Raw genomic sequence first — 27,894 nt, forward strand, 5'->3', positions numbered from 1 at the left:
GTTTGTCACATCCAAACTTTTGGGCCATTTGTTTAAAGAATGATTATAGTATTAATTGATTGCATACTAAATACATACATCTACTTATTATTTTGATTTTCCCTATTCTATTGTTATTTTTTGAAATTTTCTTTTCGGGGTGGGGTGTTCAAATTTGAACATTGATCACGCGATAAGTGATGCGATACGTGATACGCGATAAGTGATGCAATACGTGATACGCGATAAGTGATGCGATACGTGATATGCGATAAGTGATGCGATACGTGATACGCGATAAGTGATGCGATACGTGATACGCGATAAGTGATGCGATACGTGATACGCGATAAGTGATGATAACGTGACACGCGATAAGTGATGCGATACGTGATAAGTGATGCGATACGTGATACGCGAAAAGTGATACGCGATACGTGATACGCGATAAGTGATACGCTTTACGTGATACGCGATAAGTGATATGTGATACGCGATAAGTGATGCGATACGTGATACGCGATAAGTGATGCGATACGTGATACGCGATAAGTGATGCGATACGTGATACACGATAAGTGATGCGATACGTGATATGCGATAAGTGATGCGATACGTGATACGCGATAAGTGATGCGATACGTGATACACGATAAGTGATGCGATACGTGATACACGATAAGTGATGCGATACGTGATGCGATACGTGATATGCGATAAGTGATGCGATACGTGATATGCGATAAGTGATGCGATACGTGATATGCGATAAGTGATGCGATACGTGATACGCGATAAGTGATGCGATACGTGATACACGATAAGTGATGCGATACGTGATACACGATAAGTGATGCGATACGTGATACGCGATAAGTGATGCGATACATGATACACGATAAGTGATGCGATACGTGATACACGATAAGTGATGCGATACGTGATACGCGATAAGTGATGCGATACGTGATACACGATAAGTGATGCGATACGTGATACGCGATAAGTGATGCGATACGTGATACGCGATAAGTGATGCGATACGTGATACACGATAAGTGATGCGATACGTGATACGCGATAAGTGATGCGATACGTGATACACGATAAGTGATGCGATACGTGATACGCGATAAGTGATGCGATACGTGATACGCGATAAGTGATGCGATACGTGATACGCGATAAGTGATGTGATACCAATGTATAGACATGGACCCTTTCTTACATCTCTAACAATATCTCTGAAAATCTGATTCACATTTTTTTCTGAATGTTTCTTTTGTTTGTTTCTGTGTCATTGCTTTGTGTTGTCCTTTCTATTTTGTCTTCCTTGTTCAATACTGTTTTGTTAAATATATTTGTTTTGTGTGTTTAAGGCATTTATAAGCTTCAGCTTCTTGTGTAATAGCTCCACTTCGTGGAGTTTTCTTGTAACAATTGTTTTGTTTCTCTAAAGTGATTATTCATGTGGAAATAAATGTTAATGAATTGAATTTAATCGAAATGTTGTATGGCTTAATTTCCAGGTTCACGATTCATTTATCAAAACACTGGTGGAGAACATCAAAGAGCGTTTCCCACAAACAGAGATTTTGGACGCTATGACTGTGTTTGATGTTCACAAACTTCCCACAAGCAGTCAAGATGCAGAAGTGACATAGCACAGCATGGGAAGACCATAATTAAGTATTTGAAGGTGGTTTAATTTATTGTGTTCATATTGCATCATAAGAATTGACTAGTGTATGAAAAAATCTGCAATTTTGTTTTCTTCTTAGTATGTCACAATTTTGTTTTGTTATTATTTAAGACGCTCTTTGTTAAACGCTATACATATTCATGGAGGCCTACAGGAATATCTGGTAATGTCTGCTACCTGTAAAGCAGGCAGGTAGCCGACAATTATTACTCCAAAACACAAGGCAGCAACGTGCTCACTAACAAAAGAATGCGACTTCAATCAAGATGGTGTATCGTGGCTCCTCTTGACACCAACATTATTAGTTTACAATGTACAGGTGTAGTGTTCACAATCTTCTGTTCCCTGATGGGTTGGAGGTGATCAACCTAATCCAAGAGATCTGTAATGTACAGGTGTAGTGTTCACACTCTTCTGTTCCCTGATGGGTTGGAGGTGATCAACCTAATCCAAGAGATCTGTTCAGTGATCTAGTGAGAGGCCCAGCAAGACTATATCAACTGACTGGAGAAACCCCTCAGTCTTTGCTGGCTATTTCCAGAGATTTGGAACCCTTAATTACCAACCAGGGAAGAGGCAGAAGACACGCAAACCAACCCATCAACAGAGTTTTGATGGCTCTGATATGGCTTCACCAATACCCAACGTAAGTATCCTTTCTGCCCTTTTTATCATGGACAGAGCAGCTGTGACGCAAGATATTTATTCGTTCATAACTTTACTTTGGTACTATTTGTAAATCATTTAATTCCTGGCCAAGCAGTAAAGAATGGTTTGCAATGAGGGGGCAATTGTTACATTTCCCCGCGCAGTACGGCAATCGATGGCACCCTACATGAAATTCTGCGACCACTGGCAGGAAAATCAAAAAGATTTTTACAGCGGGTATTCTTGAAATCATTGCATGACCACACAGGTATTAGGTTTTTACAGTTCATTATTTGTATTAACCAAATCATGTCAAGTTTAAAATACATGGCTAAGTTTTAATACCGGTTTGACTTCAACCAGGGGGCAGGGGGAGACCAGCCTCCAGTCATTCTCAGTGTCGTCCCAGATGTAGTTGCTCGACTGTCTGCTGACTTACAAAGCAAGAGACACAAAGGGTACTTTGACAACCTGTTTTGCACAATACCCCTGATGCTCCATCCAAAAGAACATGGAGTCAAGAGTGCCACCACTATTCAAAGAACTACAGGCCAGCCAAGTATGAATATTCAAGTGAGTCCTAATGCAGACCCTATTGACTGTCTCAGTTACTGATAAACTCATTGACATCTTGGTAAGGGAAACTAATTTGTATGCCTCTCAATACATTTGTGACAAGCAAATTACAGTCAAATGCCAGTGCCTTGCCTCACTTTAGAGCTTTTACTTTTGATTGTCTCTTTTTCTGATTTTCTTGGTTGTTTTCAGAATTGTTTAACATTGCAATGGCATTTTAATTGCTACTTCATAGATGTTGGTAATAATCCTCTCCCTGTATTGTTCTAATGTGTAATGTAATTGTTAATGGTTTACTCCTTTTGTACATATATTGTCATGCGTCTTTGAACAGCGCTGCCTACAATTATAAATTAAGTTATTATTTTTATCATCCCAGCATTCTCTCTCGCATAATAGGCTTGCAGCTTTCCAAGCTGAAGGGATGATCCATCCAATAACGGCTACTGAATTCATTGATCCATCAAACTGCGCCTCTGATCCTGACTCTGTTAGAGTAGGATTTCAGGCCATAACTGAGCACTCTATGCCACTACACTCTAAGAAGTAATGCAATGTTGCACAGATTGACACAAAGTGGATGAAGGTTTCTTACAAATACCCAAACTCTCTGCAATCTGCACTAGCTTAAAATGAAAGCAAAATTTACCATTCTACCAACTCACAGCTTTATCTTTCAACACCCAATTTGGGATCTCTAGTGATATCTGTCCCAACCCTGTGCCTTTAAATAATTGCAATAATGCACTCATCTCAAAAACAACGGCGAATGAACTGTAGTCCTATGTAAGGTAATGACCAACTTCAGGAATTAGGTAAAACATTACCTACTTTCTCTCTTCCCCAACCACTATGTAACATGTTTCATAACTTGATGTTTCCTTTACATGTATGTTGGCCAGATGTGAACAGTGACCTGTTTTGTCTCAAGATCTAGTCTTAGCTTAATAAAAAAATACATTCTTACTGTTATTTACTTTTTAAACTAAAGTGGCTGAAAGCAATTTTTTTAAAAGGTAATCCTGTGCTCAGGAACCGCTGAAAAGCTGTATCAGCTCATCATTGAAAAAAAAAAAAAAAAACCCAAAACACAATTTCAGTTTGATAGCATTGTTTACCAAGAACCTAGGTGACCTAAAATCCATCCCAGGCATTTGCCCAAGTTTCAGTCTCACTCAACTTGGTCAAAGGGGAAGCTTTTAGTCTACAATCCCAGCCATATCTCCTTGGCTCCCCTGCCCCCTTTCAATGTTCTGATTGCACAGTCTTCTGCGCCCCAGTCAACAAGAGCGAGGGGACAGGGGAAATGATTATTGTCAGTGGGAAGTGAAAAGGGAACGGCTTTATGTAACCTTAGGAATGGGTGGCCCAAGCATTTTGGCCGGGATTGTATACAGATTACCTTACAGTTTTCCATATTGGTCTATCTTTGATACTTCATTTTGATATTCATGGACTGAAACGCAGAGATTTTGGTAATTGAGTTGGCAAAATACTCTGATGGATTAGGCCATTTTATAGATTCCTTGCACAAGCAGTATACAATATTTTTCTCATATGTACAATATGTAACAATGTAAAAAGTATTTATTGATTAACTCTCAAACTCTCTCTTCCTAGCATGAAAAAGCTTTTTCGTGTTTTTTTTGCAAGTGACTATTATTATATCTTTCTGGTCATGAAACCAATGAACTATCCAACTTGCCTTGCACAGTAACCCATAGGCCTCAAGATAGCTGTCAAGAGATGATTTTTTTAAGGAGTTTACCTGACCTTTGACCTTTGTTGAAGGAGAGTGTTCTCTGATTGGTTGGATGAGTTGAACATGTGATGAGTTGTCATCTCATTAATGTCTACTTCACTCCTGCCTTACCCTGTCTGTGTAACAAAGAGAAACAAACAAGCATCAGTCTACTGTATTATGGTACTGTGTGGTGTCATGGTCCAGTTGTTAAGAGCATCAAATATAATTACCGTAATTAACAATTCAAAAATCTGGCCCCAACCTCAAGGTTTTGAAAAACTTCTGCCATTGACAGCGCGTCAAAATGACAATGCATTGACGAGATACATGTTGAGATACATGTTCAAGTGAGAAGACTGGTCTTTGACAGTTACCAAAGGTGTCCAGTGTCTTTAACAAAAAGCTAAAGAGCAAGGCTTGACTTTATTAGCCATTCTTTTCGCATTTTGGTTACACTGAACCCATTGGATTAAAGAATGAATACACAGCCTTACTTGGCATTACACAGTAGGATCAGATTCTGCACAGCTGTTAATGTTGACATCTCATTCTGGCCTGTTATCAAATGTCGATCCACTACAACATGCACTGCATCCACTACACTAGCTGTATAAGACAAAGGTCAAACACAAATATTAAATAACTCGGCCAGTGTGGCAGTGTCGTGGCCGAGCAAATGCACCATTTCAAACTCTGGCGTTTCTGATTAGCAGTGTGGGTTCGAATCCCCAGCCGTGAATCCCCAGCCGTGACACTTGTGTCCTTAAGCAAGACACTTACATGTAACCATTGCTTCGTCCTTCGGATGGGACGTAAAGCCGTTATTGGTCCCATCTGTTGTGTAATGCACGTTAAAAAACCATCAGCACTTATCGAAAAGAGAAGGGGTTCGCCCCGGTGTTCCTGGCTTTGGCTGCTAAATGCGCCGTAGGACATTGTAAACCCTTATAAGGTGCTACATAATTGGGCCTCAGAATTGCATAATTTTCAATAACCCCTCTCTCTGTGTAAATGTATATACTAAGCGCCATGTTTGGTAGATACGTGCGCTATATAAGACTTCAATATTATTACTATAATTTTTTTCCCCCTATTTAGTGGGGTGCACTCAGTTGAGACTTACCACTGTATGTAGCGCCATTGTCCTTGATATAGTCCTCCAATATTATTGGTAAATTAGAGAAGGTAGGTGATCGAGCAAGCTCATACACTGAAGGCTAATAACAAAAGAAAACAAATCGTAATACAAAACATAAAATGTCATTCACTTGTAGCAAGTGTCAGCATGATTGTTATTGCTCACATAAAACAGCAACTTTGTCTGAAAATAGATAGTTAATTTATACTGCAGTTACTCTGCACTATAACATGACTTCTCTGGAAAACACTTTAAAGGCACTGGACACTATTGGTAAATTACTCAAAATAACAATTAGCATAAAACCTTACTCAGTAACGAGTATTGGAGACTGTTGATAGTGTAAAACATTGTGAGAAACAGCTCCTTCTGAAGTAACGTAGTTTTCAAAAAAGGAGTAATTTTCCACGAATTTGATTTCGAGACCTCAGAATTAGATTTTGAAGTCTCGAAATCAAGCATCTGCAAGCACACAAGGGTGTTTTTTCTTTCGTTATTTTCTCGCAACTTCAACGACCATTTGAGCTCAAATTTTCACAGGTTTTTTATTTTATGCATATATTGAGATACACCAAGATGAAAAGACTGGTCAATTGACAATTACCAATAGTGTCCAGTGTCCTTTAAATGTTGTGTACTAAATGACTGCAGGATGAATCCTATTACTTTACTCATACATATTCATGACCGAGAGTCGACTTCTTACTGGTAGTGGTCCATTCATTATCACATGCCTGGTGCTATCTTTGCAATTTACCAAGGGCGCACGTGAGTATTCACGCACATGATAAATACGCATGACAAGTAGAATAGCGCATTTACCATTGTGCGATCAGTCAGCCCGTGCGCTATTCTACTCGTCATGCGCTTTACGATAGTGGTACTGTTTTCTACACGCGCACAAACATCTCTTTATCAATATACAACACATAAACAAACGTATCATGGTGCATTTTATTTCACAGTCGTCATTTTCCCTTGCTCCAAACAACTGAATATGTATGAAGTATGGTAAAACAAATATAACATGGTTTAGTCGGGTGTAGTTGATATGAGCTCCCCTCGGTATTGGAAGTTGACGAACTAGTTCCCTCGGCTTTGTCTCGGGGAATAGTTTGGCAACTTCAAATACCTTGGGGAGCTAATATCGACTAGTCACCCTCAAACAAACCATGTTATATTTGTATGGTAGTCACTTGACAAATGAATGTATCTGCAGACTGGCAAATGGCCTACATGGTCTATTGAACAAGCTGAGCACTTTGTTTGGATATTCTGCAACTTTGTGTGTATAACACCTGCAGTAGAGCTTGCATTGCTATTTGTAGTATATCTTTGAGAAGGCAATGGGGCTTCAGGATGCTATCTCACAGATATCTCACAGACTTATATAAGGTACATTGTAAATCCATTATTTCCAGGAATTGTGTGCCAGCTCATAAATATGTAAGCAGACCAGAGCTGCTTCGCACAAAAATTTGCTTAGCATTAAATGTCTTTCTTGATAAAAGCACGATTACCAACCAAATTTCCTATTGTTGCATATTGCTTGTTATTGTACATGTATTCAGCTGTTGTTTGCTTATCCTGAAATTCACGTGGAAATTTGGTTGGTAATCCTGTTTTTATCAAGGCAAAAAATGTCATGCTAAGCAAATTTGTGTGCTTAGCAGCTCTATGAAATTGGGCCCTGATAAGTCTGCCGCCAGCTAGCGTTCAAGAGTCTCCCATTGAACTTACCGCAGTCAAACTATAGCCACTATACGCCCACTTAGCTCCAGGAGTCTTCACATCTTTGTCACAACATAAGGCAGCCACACCCATACCAATTGCACACACAGGCTCTGCAGGAACACAAATCAGACAAAAGTGTCACCCAATCATGCAGATACCAATAGGGTTTGAATAGAAGGCTTTTAGGATGCTTGGTGGCAGCAGACTTACCAGGTAAAATCCATGGTTATTGGTTAAGTGCGCACGCTCAGAACCACCTAAACAATGGAAATTTACCTGGTACATGTAAGTCTGCTGCCACCTAGCATTCAAAAGTCTCCCATGCAGATGTTAATATGTATACAGAGGCAGGTGCCAATAGGGCTGGAATAACCACCCCTCCCCCCTCCCCCCTCCCTGGACCGCTGGGCAATGGAAATTGATTGGCCTACTGTACCTCACAACTTAAAGGGAAGGTGTACTATCAATGATCACTCATTATTTTAGCCAACAACCATTTTACCAGTACTGGTATTTAAGTGACTCTCCGGAGAACGTCACTCTTCACGACTATAGAAGCTGAAACTTCTAAAGGTAAATAAAATTACAAACAAAAATCTTCATTCACAGCGAGTAAGGCCAAAAAATGTTAGCTTAACAATTCCCTGCTTAGCAGGACACCAGGCACAACTTGTACACTCACATGGTATTTTGGCTGGTCACTTTCATCAGGTAAGCATTAAGCTTGGGCGAAATCACGATATTATCGAATATCGCGATACTAACTTGGAAACGATTTCGATATCGGATCGATTTGGTTTTTATTGAAATATCGATATATCGAGATATATCGCGATATCGATTAAATATCGCAATATCGGGATGTATTTTCTAGCTGAGACATCATGCACCCCATAGGTTTGGAGTAAAACCAGAAGAATAGGTCATTAGAACACATCTCTTATGCTGTGACTGTCTCTTATACAACTGAAGACTGATGATGTCAAATTTAACTAATCGCGATTATATCGAATATCGCGATATATTGTCGGCGATATATCGGGAATAAAATAAATCGATATCGCCCAAGCTTAGTAAGCATAGTGTTGCGGTACTTACATGTAGCTACCTTAGTATGTAAACATCTCTATGAAATTAGGCCTTAACATGCTCCTAGCCTTCTGCCAAAGGGGTTCTATACATACCCAAGACACATACAATCCACAGGACTCAAAACATCAGGTGGGATTCAAACCAAACACCTCTGCAGTGCTAGAGCAGATGTCTTACTACTAGATCTGTTACATTATAGTTGTTTGCTTTGCGGTTGTCTGAACTTACTTGTTTGTGATTTGAAATGCTGCAGTATCTGAGCCAGATCCTGATTATGAGATAGATCATACAGAGCACCAGGACAGTCAATGAGTAGAAGAGCTGAGTAACGAGTTGCTATAACAATAAAATAAACAATATCAATCAGATCCTGATTATGAGATAGATCATACAGAGCACCAGGACAGTCGATGAGTAGTAGAGCTGAGTAACGAGTTGCTATAACAATAAAATAAACAATATCAATCAGATCCTGATTATGAGATAGATCATACAGAGCACCAGGACAATCAATGAGTAGAAGAGCTGAGTAACGAGTTGCTATAACAATAAAATAAACAATATCAATCAGATCCTGATTATGAGCTAGATCATACAGAGCACCAGGACAGTCAATGAGTAGAAGAGCCGAGTTACGAGTTGCTATAACAATAAAATAAACAATATCAATCAGATCCTGATTCATACAGAGCACCAGGACAGTCAATGAGTAGTAGAGCTGAGTAAGAGTTGCTATAACAATAAAATAAACAATATCAATCAGATCCTGATTATGAGCTAGATCATACAGAGCACCAGGACAGTCAATGAGTAGTAGAGCTGAGTAACGAGTTGCTGTACCCAGACAATATCATTCAGGTCAAAGTCAGTCAAGAACCAGTTTTCATTAATTACACCTTTTGTTTTAAAGACAGAGAAGAGGTCTTGTAAAGCCTCAGTGTTTTCTGATACGATATATCTTTGTCTAAGGGGATGTGGGAAGAACCAGTCATACACGTTCAAAGAGAAAATTATTTTTTGTGGTTTTTTTCCGAAGAAAGAGTTGCATGCCTGATTAAAAAATTACAAATCAGCATTATCGATGTAAAAGAATATTGAGTATTTGAGTATTTTCGATATATCGATGGACGTTAGTGATTAGTGCACACATAATGTAAACCCATGTACATGTAGGACAGTAAAAACATGTATAGATTAGAAGCCTACACAAGCTATTAATAGTATAAGGCATTTTGAGAAACAATATACTTTGAGGTAGTGTGGATGCTAACAGAATCACATTTTTATGCCCCAAAATTTGAATCTGAGATGCGTAGATTGTGTAGTCTATATATGGGAATTCTCTTCCTGCTAACATATTGGCAGGGCTCGAATTTGGGGAAAAAATCCACAAGACCGCAGGGCTTGTTGCTCAGAATTTTTACTGGACCGGAAGATTTTTTACAAGACCAACATTTTATTAGGAAAAAAAAAAAGTTAACACGATAGAACAGCAGGCCTTTTTCATCCCTTAGGAGGCTTTTTTTTTGCTGTGAAACCCAATCAATAAAGTTCCATATACCTACTTCACGTCATTCTCGCCGCATCAACAAAAAAATTCCAATTTGACAGGCAAATCACCAACAAAACACTGCAACGTGCAGCATTCATAAAAAGATCGTCATAAAAAGATTGACCAAAAATTTGACAGCAGTAGTCAGAAGCTCATCAGCGTTGGTAGCCATACTTAGCAAGACGTTTGGCAACAAGACCTTACTTTTAATCCATGCAACACAGGGATGTGTGGTATTGCAACTAGACCTTCTTAATGCAAATTCAACACTCCTTTGTAAGGTATCAGACTTTACACATAATCAGTGGTAAACAAACATCGCTGTACTAAGGTGTGCCGCCGCGCCGGGTACCAACACATCACTCCCTCGTCTCCACTCGCTCACTCCCCGGGTGCATAAATATAAATGGTTTGAGACTAGATGTACAAGGTGTGGGCTAAGTAAACTGAATGGAAAACTTGTATGCAGCCAGATGCACGTGAAAAAAGGACGGATTGACGTTCCGCAGGCGTGCTCAGAACACTGATTTGACGACAAGTAAAACAAAAACTTTTATTCTAAATGAGATTGAAATACATTTTTTAATGAAAGATAATATATTTCATATAATTATTTGTAATAGTAACTATATTAGTATGTATACAAAAAAAACACAAGACCGCCGGACTTGTCCGGCATAAAGTTTACTGGACCGAAGCTAAAATCACTGGCCTCGGGCCTGTGGTCCAGCGTGAAATTCGAGCCCTGATTGGCTCAAGATTTTCTGCGGAATCTTGAAAACATGACCACTTCTTTGCAATGAAATTTTCACATTCTAGTTTGATTGTATTATACATGTTCTAGTACACTTATAGGATACAAACAAAAACCAAAGGGTATATTTTACCTTTAAACATAAATTGAAAATTTATTCTTAGGTGAATTATAACCGACTTATATTAAAACGTGAAATTATATCCTAAACTAATTTCAGTTCACTATGAATAATCCACACCATTATTACATACAGTGTACACTATGTATTCATAATTTGGTGAACATGGTATTCTAAAGGCCTGCAGGTTTACACTGTTTTACTTACCATCAATTGTATCCAACTTGACAGGTGTTGAGAACGGCTTACTCTTAAATTCATTTAACCATCGTTTGCTGCTCTCATCTTGTTCAATGAAGTCAATTGGCTTTCTCTGCAAAATATGACAAACATTTAAACACAAATCTCTGGTTAAAGGGTCTATGAATTTGTTTTCCAACACAAAACACAATGTCCACAGATTTACATTAAACTTACACAGTTTGAAGATAATAATAGTAGAAAGATTCCCTTAAAATTCCCTTAAATATTACTTACTGAGGTGCTTTAGTTTTAGAGAAATGCTTGAGTCCAGTGTTCTTAATCGCTAGGCCATGACACGCCACAACAAAGTCTGCCATCTTTGAAATCAAATTTATGGAAAATTACTTCTTTCTCAAAAACTACTTTACTTCAGAGGGAGTGGTTTCTCACATTAATGTTTCATACTATCAACAGCGCTCCATTCCTTGCACCAAGAAAGTTTTTATGCTGACAACTTTTTTGAGTAAATACACCAATTTATGTCCACTGCCTTTAAGGCAGTGCTGCTCAGAGAAGATAACAATGCAATGACTTACATCTGGTGATGCCAACTGCACACTGAATGCTGAATGACATAACGTGAAAGCATGTATGAAAGACTGTGCTGGAACTCCTGCAACATACAAACAACAAACATTGTTATACCTCTGTACAAGTTGTGAAGTTTGGTTGGTCGAGAACAAATCATGTGACTGAAACAAAAACAAAAGGTTACATGGCTCAACGGGCCGGGTAACCTGAAAAGTGATGTACACCGGTGTACATCACCTTGATCGTTCCCAGGGTTGGTCGATTTCCAGCGCTGTGTACCAAACAACCGCGGGTTCGAGGGAATTGTTTCTTGTTTGTCTGCTTATTAAACAATGAAGAGGGCAAATAGTCCGTCGTAAAAACGTTTGAAAGAAGATGACAACAGAACTTCATGAAAAGGAATAACAATTATACAAAGTTATAACAAAACAATTGTTGCACGCTGTGACTGGGGTCCAATGGGTTTTGTACACCCTCGAGGTAAAATGGCACCCTCGGCTTCGACTCGGGTTCCATTTCCCCCTCAGGTGTACCAAACCCCATGGACCCCGTCACAGCGTGCAACAATTGTATGTTATATTTCAGTAAGGCTGAACAAAATAATTTTTGTGTTTCCGGTTACCCGACCGTCCCTAGAAAATCACGCCGACCCTGTATCTTTTTATTTAAAAAAAACGTATAAAAATAAAATATTATGGTGCCGACCCTAAACCTCATTTTTGTGCACATCGTCCTGGTACGTTTCTATGTTTTTTCCTATATTTTTTATTCATCCAAACAAGATTGTCAGACACTTCGAACCTTTGTCATTTCGTACCTTGGTCACTTCAATCGTACGTACCCACCGGCACGCCGCGTGTCCTCCCGTCCTTCGGATCGTTATGATTTCGTCCGTCCACACACACACACCACACGCACCAGGACCTTCTCGACAAATTCAGTTGTTGTGTTTATATATTCTAGAAATGTGCTTGCAACACTTGCGCAAATTGAAGACGTGCCTACGCAAATTAAAACATTTTACCTGCGAGAATGTGCACATTTCCAACATTGCGCATTGGAATTTTGAACTTGCGTGATTACTTTTTTAGCGCGGTTCTGTGACGTACTTGGGCTCGTCGAAAAAGGAGTGCAGGGGTGTTTTCAGAAATTTGTCACTCCGTTTATTTGCAGATAAAGTTGGGGGTCAAGCATTGCAATTTCTGAAAAGTTATTTTTTGCAATTTTGTTTTTATGACTTAAGAATACATTAATATAAATGAGGAAAGTGTTTTTGAAAATGTTTGACAAGGGTCAACACAAGCATGGTGCCCCACCGAGACGCAATCGATCGAGACTTCTCAACTCCTTTCGTTGCATGCATGTGCTGTACATGAGTATGTACATATACATAAACATGTACATCTAAACCAAACATGTACTATGTGTGTACGTGCGGCGTGTGTTTGTGCATGCCGTGTACTGTGTGTGTCACGGCACCGCATGTAAAAATAAATAGTGTTTTTCGCTGCAGCATCATGGCGGCACAGCTGGGGACAGGGGGAGTCTTCGCATTGCTGCAAGGATCTAGCATGGCGTCTCCACAAACCTCACATATTTATATTTATTCATTTACTTTTACATAAAAACTGCAATAAAAACATGTTGTTATTTGTTCTTGAAAGAATGGTTACATGTTCTTGTGTTTGTATTTGTACTCAAACCATCCAATTTCAACTGGTGTTAATTAAGTCAGATACATGTATTCACAAATCAGTGAATAGACAGTACTGCATGTAGGGACTATTGATATTTACATAACAAATTTGACACGGTCAGTTTTTCAATTGCGTGCGCAAAATAAAAAAAATATCAGAACATTAGCCTACCCTAATTTTCAGAGCCATAAAAACTTTAAGCAAAAACAAAAGTTATTGCCTACCTACCTACCCTATTCTCCTGCCACAGTGTACCGGTAATAGGAAACACAACTATTCTTTTGTTCGGCCTAACAAATTGTGAAGTTTTATTGGTCGAGAACCAACACCGACAAAGACAGTGTGCTATACGGCTCAGGGGTCAGGTAACATGAGAAGTGATATACATCACCTTGATCGTTCTCAGCGTTGGATGATTTTTAGCGCTGTGTGATAAACACCCGCAGGTTTGAGGGAACAGTGAAGAATTGTGTCTCATTTGAATGTTCGTCTGCTTTTAACAATGCATACTCCGTCCTAATGTTTGAAGATGACAACAAAACTTTGAGAAGAGGAATAATAATGTTACCACTGCATTAAAAAATGGTTGCACGCTGTGACTGGGGGTCATCCTTTTTTATGCCCATCCGAATATAAACTGTAGAATAGTTGTTGAGAAAATAGAATTAGCTGTTGCAAACAACTTACCAACCAAACGGCCCAAGGGTATAAATGCAAAAAATAGTTTTTAATGGCCTGACCATTGACCCTAGCAGAGTCTTTCTCTCAGGCTAAATGACAACACAACAAACATGAACAGGTAACTAAGTGAAACATAAGCAGTGAAGTGGAAATACATGAATGGGATTAGAAAGCATACAGAAAAAAGCAAGGAGGGTTAAACAATGAATAGGGAGACAAGGGGGGGGGGGGTTGAAGTGAAGGGAATGGCTTACCATAAGAAGATGGAAACACAAATGACGATACCAAGGGTGGGGAGGTGGGGGAAAAAAGTAACTAATTAGTGAATGAGGCTCAGGCTAAAAAGCTGTGGGGAAAAAGGAGATGTCAAACTAAAAGGTTTATTAGTTGTTTCCTTCTTGCTTGAATGTTCAGACCATGGGGTTGAATGGTCTAGAGGCATCTATTCCAGAGTTTCTCCCTACTAAAACGAATATAATAGTTTTTCTACTTTTTTGGGTGTAAAAAGACTTCTGGTCAAGGAAACATTTTTGAATTAATACACTTTAGTACAAGTCCTATAGTCAAGTGGAGAACCCTGCAATTGTTCTTTTGCTGAGTGCCATACGTGCGTTATTAAGGGCGCTTAATAGCCCTGGTAGGCGTCAGTCAGCGCCACTGCACCTTGACAACCTGGGTACAAAGCTTCTTTACAGCGAACAAGAATTCGACAACAATTTTTAAGTTATGTTTCACCTGCTTTGAGAAGTTGAATTTCTGTTCAAATATTCTTGGTGTCCCCTGCTACACTATCGACCGTTCACAACCAACAAATTATTTCCAAAAATAAGTCAAAGCTACACAAGGACAAACAAGACACCCAAGGCAAGCCCGGCATTTACTGCATTCCCTGCGATTGCGGTAAAGTCTACATCGGGGAGACCGGCCGCAACATATCTACCAGAATCAAGGAACATCAAGCACACAGCAGACTGGGACACCTAAACAAATAAGTAATCATCAAACACTCACACGAACAAGATCATCTTATCAAATGGAAACAAGCCCAGCTCATCGCTCCAGTCAAGTTCTGGCACCAATGCAGAGTTAGGGAGGCAATCGAGATTAAAGGCAGTGGACACTATTGGTAAATGTCAAAGACTAGCCTTCACAGTTGGTGTATCTCAACATATGCATAAAATAACTAACCTGTGAAAATTTGAGCTGAAGTGGTCATCGAAGTTGCGAGATAATAATGAAAAAAAAAAACACCCTTGTCACACGAAGTTGTGTGCGTTTAGATGGTTGATTTCGAGACCTCAAGTTCTAAATCTGAGGTCTCGAAATCAAATTCGTGGAAAATTACTTCTTTCTCGAAAACTACGTCACTTCAGAGGGAGCCGTTTCTCACAATGTTTTGTACTACCAACCTCTCCCCATTACTCGTGCTCAAGAAAGGTTTCTGCTAATAATTATTTTGAGTAATTACCAATAGTGTCCACTGCCTTTAAGGCCCACAACACAGTTCCACAAGACATCGGATTCTTCGCGCGTTCGACCGATCGTGAAGGTAAACCATTCCTGTGGGCGATTTCTCAAAGCAATAAAATTCATTGCAAGACAAATTTTCAGTATCACCATAGTGATTTATATTGTGACGTCACTTTAGTTTTAGTTAGCAACTACGATTGATTTGCAGTTAAGATCAATCTTACACCTTTGTGAATTCGGCCCCTGAACATCGGCCGATCGCGCAAAACCATTCCTGCACAATTGGCCGATCGCGCAAAACCATTCCTGCACAATCGGCCGATCGCGCAAAACCATTCCTGCACATTCGGCCGATCGCGCAGAGCCAATCCCCTACGATCGGTTGATCGCGCATGTTCTTTGCCGAATGTTGCTCGATCGACGGATTGTTGCGCAATCGACCGATTGTTGCGCGATCCACCGATTGTTGCGCGACCAATAGATAGTTCAATAGCGCAGCATGATCGGTCGATAGCGCAGCGCGATCGGTTGATCGCGCAGATTGACCTATAGCACCCAACATATATTCCAATAATATTTGTAGCCTTATAATTATCGTAGGAGGTCCTGTTTTCGAGGTGTCCCTAAAATCGCGGCAAATCTTTTACCTCTATGTTAACAGTCCCTAGATACAAAATTTGTGGTTTTATTTGCCAAGCAAAGAGTCTCCTCTCCCTTGACCAAAACTTAGAAACACGTAAGGCTCCACTGGATATTTGCACTTGTAAATATGCAAAAAGGTTGGTATTTTAGGCATTTCTACAAGGTACAAAAATATGTCATAATGTTGGGGCCATATAAAAATATTTGCCCACCGAAAAAGTTTCATCAAACACTATTTCAATACACAATTCATGATGATCAAATCATGTGACTGAATATTTTGCTGAGCATTCTGGAAAAAAAATACAGAGAAGCCATGTGCCATATATCATTTTCTAATATTTTTGGAGATTTTTTTCTTAACCCGCAGATCAATATTATTATTAATATAAAAAATTTAAACGATCAGCTTGTTGAATCAATTATCACTGTTTGTTTATCACTTTATTATAAATTTCAAGAGAAAAAAAAGGGGTCAAAAATTAAATAAAAATCAGATTTGAAAGCCAATGATTATTCACACTTTTATTAAATTATTTATTTTGTAATTTTTTGCAAATTACCATGGTAATTTTAAAATTTCATTAAACAATATTTTGAATAAAACGAAGATAACTGCTGGCTATAAAGTCATACACAGAGTCTCAAAGACCACTTGGTTGTAGTCACTGTAGATGTTTCTTCCATGTATGGCTTCACCGGGAAACCATGCTTTCTTGTTTGCCGTGAAAACAGGAAAAACTCAAAACAAATGGGGCCAGTTGAAGTCAGCGAAGATCGGTGTGTAGTGTGAACATTTCAATGTCCATCAAGTTTTAATCTATGTTTGCATACTTCATACTAACAAAAGAAGGTAATTAGGGGGGTCCTACTAAAAGCCAACAACTCGCCGACAACGCCCGACCGTTTTCCGTGAACTCCCAGTTTTTTTTCTGGTTAAAAATTCACACTTTTCGTGACGTTTTTCCATTAGGGCATTGGTTGATATATATGGCATCATTCTTTTTTTCCCAATTCAAAGAAAAAGGCATAATAGCGTGAAAACTGGTAAGCGGAGGATATATGTTATTACTAATAACCATAGAGTCTGTCCTTACTCTATGTAATAACTATATAACATGATCAAACTTTTTATGGGACTATGTATATTCATGGTGGGACTGAACTTAATACATAAAAATGAGGCCTACGCGCACGGTACGCAGTGTGAAAATCGAACTTTTTCAACTGGGTGCCGAGTTTGTATTTGTACAAGTGCCGAGTTTGCAGGTGCCGAGTTCGCAAGGTGCCGAAGTCATGGAAGTGACCGGTACCCGTTTGGGACACCCCCACTGGCCTGGGACGATTATCAAGTTGGGGCGGAACATGCAGGCCTACGACTACGTCCTTTTTGAGAATAAATACAACAAACCTTCCTTTGCGCTGATTACAAGAAGACAACTCGCTTTAGCTGATGACGCCATTCCTCTTCTACTGCTGAGCACACGTGTGTGTTGTCTTTAATACCACTTATTTACCTGTGAATATGATATGTCGTATCACACCCTGGTGGCCAACAGCATGCGTTTGAGCATCCTCGTCTTAGCTAGCTGCTGGCTGTGTTTGTTCGATTGCTGTTTCGGGCCGGGTGCATGTCATGTGTCGTGTGTAGGTCAAAGGTTATTGCGCAGCGGCGTGTGTACACAGAAAGCCTCGTTGCGTCGTCTGCTGCATAAGGTTGTATAACTGTTGGCATCAGAAAACTTAAATTTCCATTGCTCTATGCCTTGGTTCATTGACGAAAAAAAACTGTCTTATCTTATTCATTTATTTATTTATTTTCAGGCAAGCAGTACATACAAAGAAACCACACAGAAAAAATAACACTACAGAGACCAATTTATTACCTACTGCGGATAATTGCAAACAGCGAAAATGATCCGATCTTACCAGACAAAAAAGAACATGACAACAATAAAAGTTCCTGAAAATATAGTTTACAACAAATCTATCACAAAAAAATACTTAACAACACAACAATTAGTTGTAGTTTTTGTTCATCAACTTGTCCCCCGCAATCTTCTCCCCGGATGCACACACTTGGAACACGGTACTTGGTCCCCCCCCCCCGCAATCTTCTCTCCGGATGTACACGCTTGGAACACGGTACTTGGTCCCCCCCCCCCCGCAATCTTCTCCCCGGATGTACACGCTTGGAACACGGTACTTGGTCCCCCCCCCCCCTCCCCCGCAATCTTCTCCCCGGATGTACACGCTTGGAACACGGTACTTGTTCCCCCGCAATCTTCTCTCCCCGGATGTACACGCTTGGAACACGGGGTTGGTCCCCGGCCGCAATTTTTTAAAGATTCCTGTCTAGGAATTACCTTTTCTTAAACCTTGGACTCTTGAATTGTTTTTAAATACCGTGTGTTTCTTCCTCACACTTCGGTAGAAGAACTGTATTTTAATTTTGCAATTTTCTGAAAAAGTAATTGAATTATTTGTGTTATTCCAGTTGATAGTTCTTGGTGACAACAGAAACCAATTTGTTGTAGAGTGGTTAATAATTAAGACAAAGTAAGTTGAGATAAGGTTTTTTTTTTTTTTTTTGTCTTTCCATTATAGCGTACGCCCAAGAATTGCACTGTGTGTAAGACCAAACCCTGTGTCCCGCAAATGGACACTAATCTTGGGGGCAAGGGATATGACACATTGTTTGAGGGTGTCCCAAATGCCCCCCCAAAATTTGCCAAAAACTGCACCACAGAGCACCTAAAATGCAAACTTTTGCTCGGGCCCTTCAGCGGGCCCGGACCCCACACGACGTAAGGCTTTTCACACGAATGCTCCATCGTAAATTGATTTGCACCTCCCCCAATTGAAAGAGTGGAAGGGATGTGTCCCCACCCCAATTTTAAAGGGTGGTGGACACAAACGTTCCCGCGCTTTCGTTAACTCCTGTGTCTTATGCCGTAGGTTTCACACTCGCGTCCTCACTCTAGACTTTAGCCCTGTTCGCAATGGACTTAATTTTGGTAAACTAACCGAGCCAATGGGTAACTTACCCATTTTAAGTTCAATGCGAACAGCCCAGGAAGTTTTCCTCCCAGGTAAGTTACCTTACCCGAATGGGTAGTTTAACCATGGAGGAAGAAATACCGAGCCAAAGGTGCCCAGGAAGATTGATGACCAGGTCAGTTTTTAAACCGAGCCAGAAAGTCCAATGCGGACGCGACGACTCGGTTAAATCTCCCATCCGTACGAGACCCGAAGAAGCTGACACGTTTTGTTATGGAAGAATAAGATTTCGTGATTATCGAGCTATTCAATGTTATGAAGGGGCCATCTCGGTTACCACGGTCTCGGTAAGTTTAGCCGAGTCAAATAAATCCAAGTGCGGACGGTGGGAAAGTTAACCCAGCGGAATGTTACCCAGCGGATTGGCTTAGTTTATACTCAAAATACTATGTCCAGTGCGAACACGGCTTTAGACAGATTTTCACCCTCAAACTTGTGTCATAGATCCGCACCTAAAGATGCTGCTAACCAAACAAGTTTGCTTACACATTTTAACGGCTGTATGTTGTTTCATTCGCTATGCATCCTATTGGCCTAAGACTACATCACAGAGCATCTATAATTACAATGCATTAGAATGCAAAATTAGTTTTCTCGGCGGGCCTTTCAGGGGGCCCGGACCCATGCCGTAAAGGGTTCATCACACCCGCTTGACCGAAGTTGACACTGCGCAGTTAGTTCCAAAGCTTAGGACTTCTAAGCTTTGGAACTAATAGGAGCTGAATTGAAGGTATGCCATGCCCTTCACAAAGCAAAACAAGAATTTTTCCTCGTCAAATTTGGACAAGGAGTTTATTAATTTTAGTAAATTTCTAGAAGATTTTCTTTCTTTTGCACGCAACAATTTATTCTCGTCGCCAATGTTGTGAATGGCGCTATATATCTTATACATGTAGCAACATTCGGATATTTACCGGATAGGTGAGTCGCACCGCTCTGGAAGCCCGGGGGTTTGGGGAGCTCTAAGGAGACACACAATCACACAGGATGGTTTCTGGAATACGACTGGCGTGGCCCAGGGTGCGCGCCCAGGGCTTGCATGGTGCTTGGTGCACGCACCGGTCACGCCTGACTTATTTGTTGCTTTTAAGCAACCTTATGACCGTGGTGCAATCGCGCATTACACAATATTGGGTGCGTTCGTTTAGCTTCCACGGGTCATACCCGGTCTGCCCCGGTGTGTTCGGATAGCTTTTGACGTCATTCCAGGGGCTCACCCAGGTCAGCCCCCAGTGCCCTGCTTGTGGAGTGGGTCACTTGGGGGCTGGCCCCCAAGTAAACACGTCAACACGAGAGCGGTGAGTGGTCGTTCGTTTAGCTCTTGTCAGGGGCTCACCCGAGTGAGCACCGCGGGACAGTCCCAGAGAAGCTAAATGAACCATTGCTCCATGAATGAACGCACCCATAATATTGTCTCCAGTCTTTTTGTATGAACAACCAAGCATGTGACGTCAAACGCAGAGAGGAGTCTTCTATACGGTCTTCAGAATGACAATTTTTTTGTTACCACGAGAAGGACATGTTTTGTGAAAACGCAGTCAAAATGACATTCTTATTGTACAAGGAGATTTAAGTACCGTCTGTATATAGATGAACCATTGAACACATCACGAACTGTAGCAGGATGGCAGCAAAATATCCATCTCGACATACTGTTTTAGCAGTGTTGTTTGGTTTATGTGTTACCTTAACGGTGATCACAATGGTAAGTCAGTTTCCGTGTATTCATCAGAGACCGTGGAGACCGTCTTTAGGTCACACATGTACACCCATTATACATTTTAGTTCCAACTAGCGTTGCTTTTACTTGCACTTGTTTTCTAAGCACAACTTTCAACCTGTTTCACGCCCACCTCGTCTTCACCTTACCCCTGGTAGGACGTCAGTCAGTGCACGGCACTGACGTCGGGTAGAAGCTTCTTTACAATGCGAACACAAAGCTAACTAAAATTTTATTTATTTTTTACCTGATGTGAGATGTTGAAAATCCGTTCATATATTTTCAGTGTCCCTTATTACTACATTTTCAATGAGTTCACAGCTAACAAAAATATATCCATATAGGGTTTTTGAGGCATTGCTTATGGTGAGGTATCAATGTACATGTATATTTGGTTTGGGGTAACGCCATGTGTGTATCTACTTGCCAGGTAGAGTTTGTTCTTAGAGAACTATCTTGCTTAATTCTACTACCGCGAAGTAGATAATCGGGGGTTCGGGAGACTTCTCAGTTCTGAAAAGAACTGTCCTGCTTTTAACTATATTACCAGGGCGGATGGCATAGAAAATAGACTTGTACTACTACTTTAGCTTATAGAATCGTAATTAACTGTACTGCCGCGGAGTCATTTCTGAATTGGTCTCAACGTTTCGACTAGTTGCGACCTCCTGAAATAATGTGCTGGCCCTCTATCTCCTGAGCTATAGCCCCATGCAGCGGTCCCCTCACTCAACTCTTCTCGTTCATGCAGGCTCTCCATCAATATCCATACAAAGCAATCGAGATCCTCTCTTGCTATAGACCTTTATCACGGTGTGCTCATCTTGATTTTACTCCATTCCAACTCATTGTAACCAAACTGAGGCTGGACGAAATAATAGTCTGGTGCCATGCGCAATGAATGTTAGCATTCATGACTGTTATTGGAAAAAGGGAAAATGGCCAAGATGGTGACAGCGTAATAAATGTCTATGTAAAGTCTTTGTGTCATTTTGTATCAACCCTTTCGGCACTTCTTTTCATTTCACTAAACGTTGAAGAATACCGGTACATATATTATTTTTTAAACGCACATGGAGTGTGTGCAAAACAGAGCTGGTTTTGTGTGTTGTTGTGTTGATATGTTTGTTTTGTTTTGTTTGAACAAATCCCAGCCCGGCTATTATGCGGTATTCACACTTTTCTAGTGTCTTCTTTTTTTATCTTCCTCCTCTAAAAAATATTCCTTACAGTTATATGGTTTCGGCTGATACACTTGATCTTGAGTAATGGTAATATTTGCGCGTTTACAAATTGAACCCCGAATGGTTCACTCCGAATCCTCTGTGCTGTTGAGACATTTCATCACGCATAATCAATAGTGTTGTATGGTGAAGAACACTTATAATCTGTTTCCTCGTACGTGTGCGCAAAAACCTTGCACGTGTGAGCAAAAACCTTGCACATGTGAGCAAAACCTCGCACGTGTGAGTAAAACCTCGCACGTGTGAGCAAAACCTCGTACGTGTGTCTGAGTAAAACCTCGTACGTGTGAGCAAAAATCTTGTATCGTGTGAGCAAAAACCTTGTATCGTGTGAGCAAAAACCTCGTATCGTGTGAGGGAAACCTCGTGTGAGCAAAAACCTTGTACGTTTGGGCAAAACCTCGTATCGTGTGAGCAGAACCTTGCACGTGTGCGTAAAACCTCGTACGTGTATAAGCAAACACTTCGTACGTGTGGGCAAAAACCTCGCACGTGTGAGCAGAAACCTCCTACGTGTGAGCAAAACCTCGCACGCGTGAGCAAAACCTTGCACGTGTGAGTAAAACCTCGTACGCGTATAAGCAAAAACCTCGTACGTGTGGGCAAAAACCTTGCACGTGTGACTAGAAACCTCGTACGTGTGAGCATAACCTCGCACGTGTGAGTAAAACCTCCCACGTATGGGCAAAACCTCGCACGTAAAAGCAAAAACCTCGTACGTGTGAGCAAAAACCTCGTACGTGTGGGCGTAGGTCTAAGTATTTGCTTGTATAGGCCACAATAGGGCCACACCACGCCATTTTTAAAAGTGGTGTGTGTTGTGCTCTACAGGAGTGTTTGAAAGTGACTTGCCATTAGAAGTTGTCTCCTGAACGAAATGTACATAATTGTTGTGAAAACTTTCAGCCTAAAGAGAAAATATACTGCACTTTTTATACATGTTCTTCCTACAAACTCTTCACTATTGGCCTAGCCACAACTTACTCCACATTCCTGTCCCTTTACTAGTTGTTGAAAGACAGAGTTGAGTTTGTTAAAACTCCTGCCATCCGTGCTGTCCCGTTTCAGTTGAAACAATCGCCTTCTAATGTGAGTATGATTGAAAGAAAGAACACAACCGGCCCATCCTCCACGGGTATCACCAGCCACACCAAGACTAACGTCCAACTGATACCACCTAGAGGACACATTCAAGTCGGAGATATCATCAAGTATCGGATTCAGACGAGAGATTCCGAAGGGAGGGACCGGGTTATAGGCGGGGATTTCTGGTACGCCACTCTAAACTCAAATAATCCGCGAGCTAGTACAGCTGGTTATGTTGCTGACTACAATAACGGTACATATGAAGTCACATTGCTGGCAGCGTGGGCTGGTCAAGCTGAATTCAAACTCATTCTTGTGCATCCCAGTGAGGCTGTTGACTGCTTCAGAAATGTGATCTGGCCTGCAAAGGAAAGAGTACAGTGGAATGGATACTTCAACCATAAAGGCAAGAAAGCAGAAAGGACAACTTGCTTTTTGAGGAGTGGCGGGCCATGGACTGGACTGTGTCAATATCCAGCACACCATGCACTTGGGAAGACAATTCTTGTTTGCCAGAAACCGAAAGGTTTGTCCTGTGATGATTTCACATCTTACAATACCGACTGGGATAAATGCAACCAAAAGCTGGCCGAGTTGACAAAAGGCGTAGAGTATCTATTCAAAGGGTATGTGATTGAACAGTTTATCATTTTGTTTAGCTTGTACGGAAAATTTCCACATGGTAATCAAAACAAAACAATCAAGGTTATAACCCGAAAGAACTGGTAAGAATTATCATGTCTTGGCACTCTGATTAAAAGCATTTTTATTTTAGTTCTGAAAACACTACTTAAACAACCTGGGTTACTGGCGTTCCCCCTTCCTGCCTAGCCATTTCCTCCATGGGTACAATGGACCATTTCAAAGTGTCTTTTGAAGGGAAATCTTAAACTAAATCAAGAACTTAAGACGACTATCTGATCTTATGATATGCTAGTCTTCTTTTTACTTTTTTTTAAAGGCCTACTGTACGGGCGCTATGAGCAACGACTGTTTGATCATGTTAGATCATGCCTTATAAATTTAACGATTGATTGATTTTACCCACAGCCCGAATTTTATGCAACCGGTGAGCATAGAGAAGAACAAGAAAATACAAATCGACGGTAAGCATACATGGTTTGTTGATCGTTTGCAATTAAGTTATAACGGCATGAGGCAGCATAGTATCAAAGATGAACAGTTAAAAGGCGATTATAGGCTTGTACGGTCACGTGGTTACTGGAAGCCATGTTGTCTCCAGATGCAGCACAACCAAATGGGCAGATTAGTCTGGCAACCCGTGTTCGCCGATGCGTTTCTTGGGGAACTAAATTGCTTCAATCGTAAATTGAGCCCATGTCCATATCACCTTTGACATCGCATGCATATCGCATATGCATCGCATAGTATGTTCACACATGGTCTTCATGGTCATGGAGATTCGCTGTTAAATCCGAAGTACATGCTACAAAATCAGTCCTTTCATTATGGTAGTCCTGAAAATAAAGCAAAAATCAACCATTGATAAATGATAGCACATTAGAAAATAAGAATGAACTATTGCGGGGATATCGACAAACATTGTCCTCCATTTACTAATTTGTTGTACCGCAGCATATCCCAAAGGTTTTGTCTGATTCTCTTTTTGAAACAGCAACATTTGTCAAATTTCGTTCAGAGAGAAACAAAAGTTTACGTTGTCGAAAAACCTGCTTCTTTACATAAAACTGATTTTATTCTTTGTTTTTCAATTTTCTTCTATGTACATGTAGCTGGATTTCTCCCTCCTCTGAACGACTTACCGCGATGTCTGCCCGACCAAGACATACCAGCTGTCCAGGGTTATTGGTTGAATGGCAAATGGCACTCAATGCTCTGCAGAATACCGGACTTTCCAAAGGACATGCTGCACAAATGTCTACGCGACAAGAAAGTCATTTTACATGGCGACTCAACCATAGGCCAATGGTATAAGGATTTTAACAGTGTATTGAAAGCAGATAAACCCAAGGCATTAAGTTCAAATGGACGAGGACGAGGACATTTGAAGCCTGTGCAAAAGATATACCGTTCCCTTAACCTTACCGTAGCTTATACTATTTCCATCCGGAACGAGTTGGGAGCGACATCTATGGTCGCAAGGACATGAAGTACGAGGTTGATGTTCTTGACAAACTAACCACCCTCGACTGCCAGACGTACATCATTGTGCTCAGCCCCTGGGCACACTTCACAGTGTGGACAAGCGAGAGTTTCATAGAACGGACTGCATTGATAAGGAATGCTGTACTTCGCTTACGCAAACGCTGCCCTAATATTTTAATTGTGATTAAGGGACCACACCCTCGGCACTATCCACATATCTCATCTCATTTGTTGTTCTCGGATTTTCTTTCAAAAGAAATGATTGGAAATACATTAAGGGATGGTTTTAAGGGTACAGGTGCTTTCTACCTACCCTTGTGGGACATGAACCTGGCACACCCGGCAAAGAATTCCGTGCATATGCCTCACGCAGTTATAGTACAGGAACTGAACATGTTTCTAGGGTACGTTTGCGATAACTTAGCAACAGTGGGCAATCAAAAATGACAAATTAATAATTAATATAATGAAGTGACATTATTTTTGGATTGGGCGCTTTGGGTTATAAGAGTGATTGTTGTGGTTTATTGGCGAGACGAAAATTATTTTGTGACTTGTTTTACTCATTTCTCAAAAACTATACACCCTGTAAGTTTAATGTAAATCTGTGGACTTTTTGAAAAAGTACCCGAATCCTTCAGTTGCAGTCTTTGAGTTGAGTTGTTTTGGGTATGTGCAAGCCCAAGTGAGATGTTATATATACTTGCAGTCATTTTTGTAATTTTCAGCCATGTTTTCAAATAATGTTGAAGTTTTTAGAAAAAAACAAAAACAAAATCAAACTTAAATTTCAAAGTTTTGAAATAATTTGTGTTTAAACAAAAATCAATCTCTCTGTCACTGGCTCGTTGAATGAGCTGAAACAATGAAAACCTTAAATGGTCATAACTCCTTATTGCAATCATGTTCTGACTTGAAACTGAAATCATTATTTAGTCTTAAATCATAATGTTCAATAGCCCAAATCGCCCAATCAAAGGCAGCGTGTCCCTGGGGAATGTGTAAAACGTTTGGTGAAACCAATTATGGGTCATACAAAAATACTCGGCTTATAGTTGTACAGCTATAAAGCAGCTTTCGGTAGAATAAAGTATTTTTTTATCATTTCACCTCGAAGTAATGCGGTTGTTAAAAAAGGTACCAATTGTTATCCCCAAAACGTGGATTCTGACCAACACTACAGTCAGAAATGTTTCTCAGATTGTTTATAAAATGCAATTTGGGATTATTCTTCATGTGTAGACATCCCGCTCCGGATTTTGCGATATCTAAAAAAATGCGTCCACTTTTTGAAATAAAATGTCCACAGATTAGTTTTATTGTCCATATCTACATTTCTTATAGACGATGTGACCTCTTACGTCACACGAAAATCATAACATGACTCGCGCGCATACCGCCGGGCAAAACCTTTGTGTTTTGGCAGCCAGCTAGAAAGTGTATGCAATCTTACTATGACTGACTATACGACTCTTTTTGCCCGGCGAAACATGACGTTACAGTGTTTTTTTCAACAGAGGGCGGTTTGAATGTAAACATAGGTCACATCGTCTATAGGATCAAAACAATCGATTGGTTAAAAACCAAAGGTGTCTCGTAAAGTAGTTACTTGCCTGGGCAATCTAGCAATCCGCCCAGGCAAATAAGTAATCCGCCCACCAGGCAAATTAGTTATCCGCCCACCAGCCGGAACTTCGTTACTGAACTTCTTGTATCAATAAAGTGTATTAAGATCAGTAAGTTGTCTTGCTCTATACCAAACTTCTTGTCTCAATAAAGTGGATTAAGATTTGTAAGTTGTCTTGCTTGTTTGAATTACAGTGTCAATTTGATTGTTCCAAACGGTAAAACAGAATTGCTAATTTTGGCACATTTGATTTGTGTCTCATTCTCATTAACGTGGTCAAGTCCAGCAACATCTAAACATTGCAATTGTGGTATCATTTTGAAGAGGAACAGTTCAGCTTTGCAATGATACATACCATATACAAAGAGAGTATTAAATAATAACAAATATACTGGATTGAAAAAAGTTTCCTTACTTTTTGTGAGCAGTTTAGGATGGAATAGCGAGATGTCGCGCTTCGCTCGGCCCCCATGCCACTAGGTAGGCGCGATTCGTGCGTAAGTATAGCGACCTTGAAAATGATAATGTAGGGTGAACTAAGATTCGTCCAAGTTGGGAATTTAAGTGGGGTGCTTATTATTTTGGGAGTTAAGTAGTTTCGTGAATACGGCCCCAGGGGTCATCATTTTGTAGAATGGGTATGCTAAAAGTTGTTTCGTGAATACGGCCCTAGGGGTCATCATTTTGTAGAATGGGTATGCTAAAAGTTGTTTCGTGAATACGGCC

At 40.3% G+C, this 27,894-nt stretch overlaps 2 protein-coding genes across 2 annotated transcripts; one reads left to right on the forward strand and one right to left on the reverse strand.

The window, feature by feature from the left end:
* Positions 1–3,211: 3,211 nt before the first annotated feature.
* On the reverse strand, positions 3,212–17,877 carry LOC117305365 (glutamine amidotransferase-like class 1 domain-containing protein 1). Its single transcript, XM_033790234.1, has 8 exons — positions 17,716–17,877; positions 11,820–11,896; positions 11,248–11,353; positions 8,842–8,949; positions 7,528–7,631; positions 5,773–5,866; positions 5,144–5,255; positions 3,212–4,783 (listed from the first exon to the last, which is right to left on the reverse strand). The coding sequence occupies exons 1-8, from the start codon at positions 17,765–17,767 to the stop codon at positions 4,759–4,761; spliced, it is 678 nt and encodes a 225-aa protein (XP_033646125.1). The 5' UTR covers positions 17,768–17,877; the 3' UTR covers positions 3,212–4,758.
* A 5,546-nt stretch (positions 17,878–23,423) lies between these two features.
* On the forward strand, positions 23,424–25,988 carry LOC117305424 (NXPE family member 1-like). Its single transcript, XM_033790292.1, has 4 exons — positions 23,424–24,040; positions 24,465–24,520; positions 25,169–25,383; positions 25,479–25,988. Exons 1-4 carry the CDS (start codon positions 23,424–23,426, stop codon positions 25,986–25,988), a joined length of 1,398 nt encoding a protein of 465 aa, XP_033646183.1.
* The last annotated feature ends 1,906 nt before the right edge of the window (positions 25,989–27,894 follow it).

The sequence above is a fragment of the Asterias rubens genome, chromosome 22 (genome assembly GCF_902459465.1).
Source record: "Asterias rubens chromosome 22, eAstRub1.3, whole genome shotgun sequence".
NCBI classification, from domain to species: domain Eukaryota; kingdom Metazoa; phylum Echinodermata; class Asteroidea; order Forcipulatida; family Asteriidae; genus Asterias; species Asterias rubens.

Bases quoted from the DNA above. Each gene is read 5' to 3' on its own strand.
- LOC117305365 (XM_033790234.1), bottom strand. From the start codon at position 17,767: ATGGCGTCATCAGCTAAAGCGAGTTGTCTTCTTGTAATCAGCGCAAAG. The intron at 8,950-11,247 runs GTAAGTAAAACA...TTATTGTTATAG, and splicing joins CAAGTTGGATACAATTGATG to CAACTCGTTACTCAGCTCTT. The intron at 5,256-5,772 runs GTAAGTCTCAAC...TGTCTTATACAG, and splicing joins CAATGGCGCTACATACAGTG to CTAGTGTAGTGGATGCAGTG.
- LOC117305424 (XM_033790292.1), top strand. From the start codon at position 23,424: ATGATTGAAAGAAAGAACACAACCGGCCCATCCTCCACGGGTATCACC. The intron at 24,041-24,464 runs GTATGTGATTGA...TTTTACCCACAG, and splicing joins GTAGAGTATCTATTCAAAGG to CCCGAATTTTATGCAACCGG. The intron at 24,521-25,168 runs GTAAGCATACAT...ATGTACATGTAG, and splicing joins CAAGAAAATACAAATCGACG to CTGGATTTCTCCCTCCTCTG.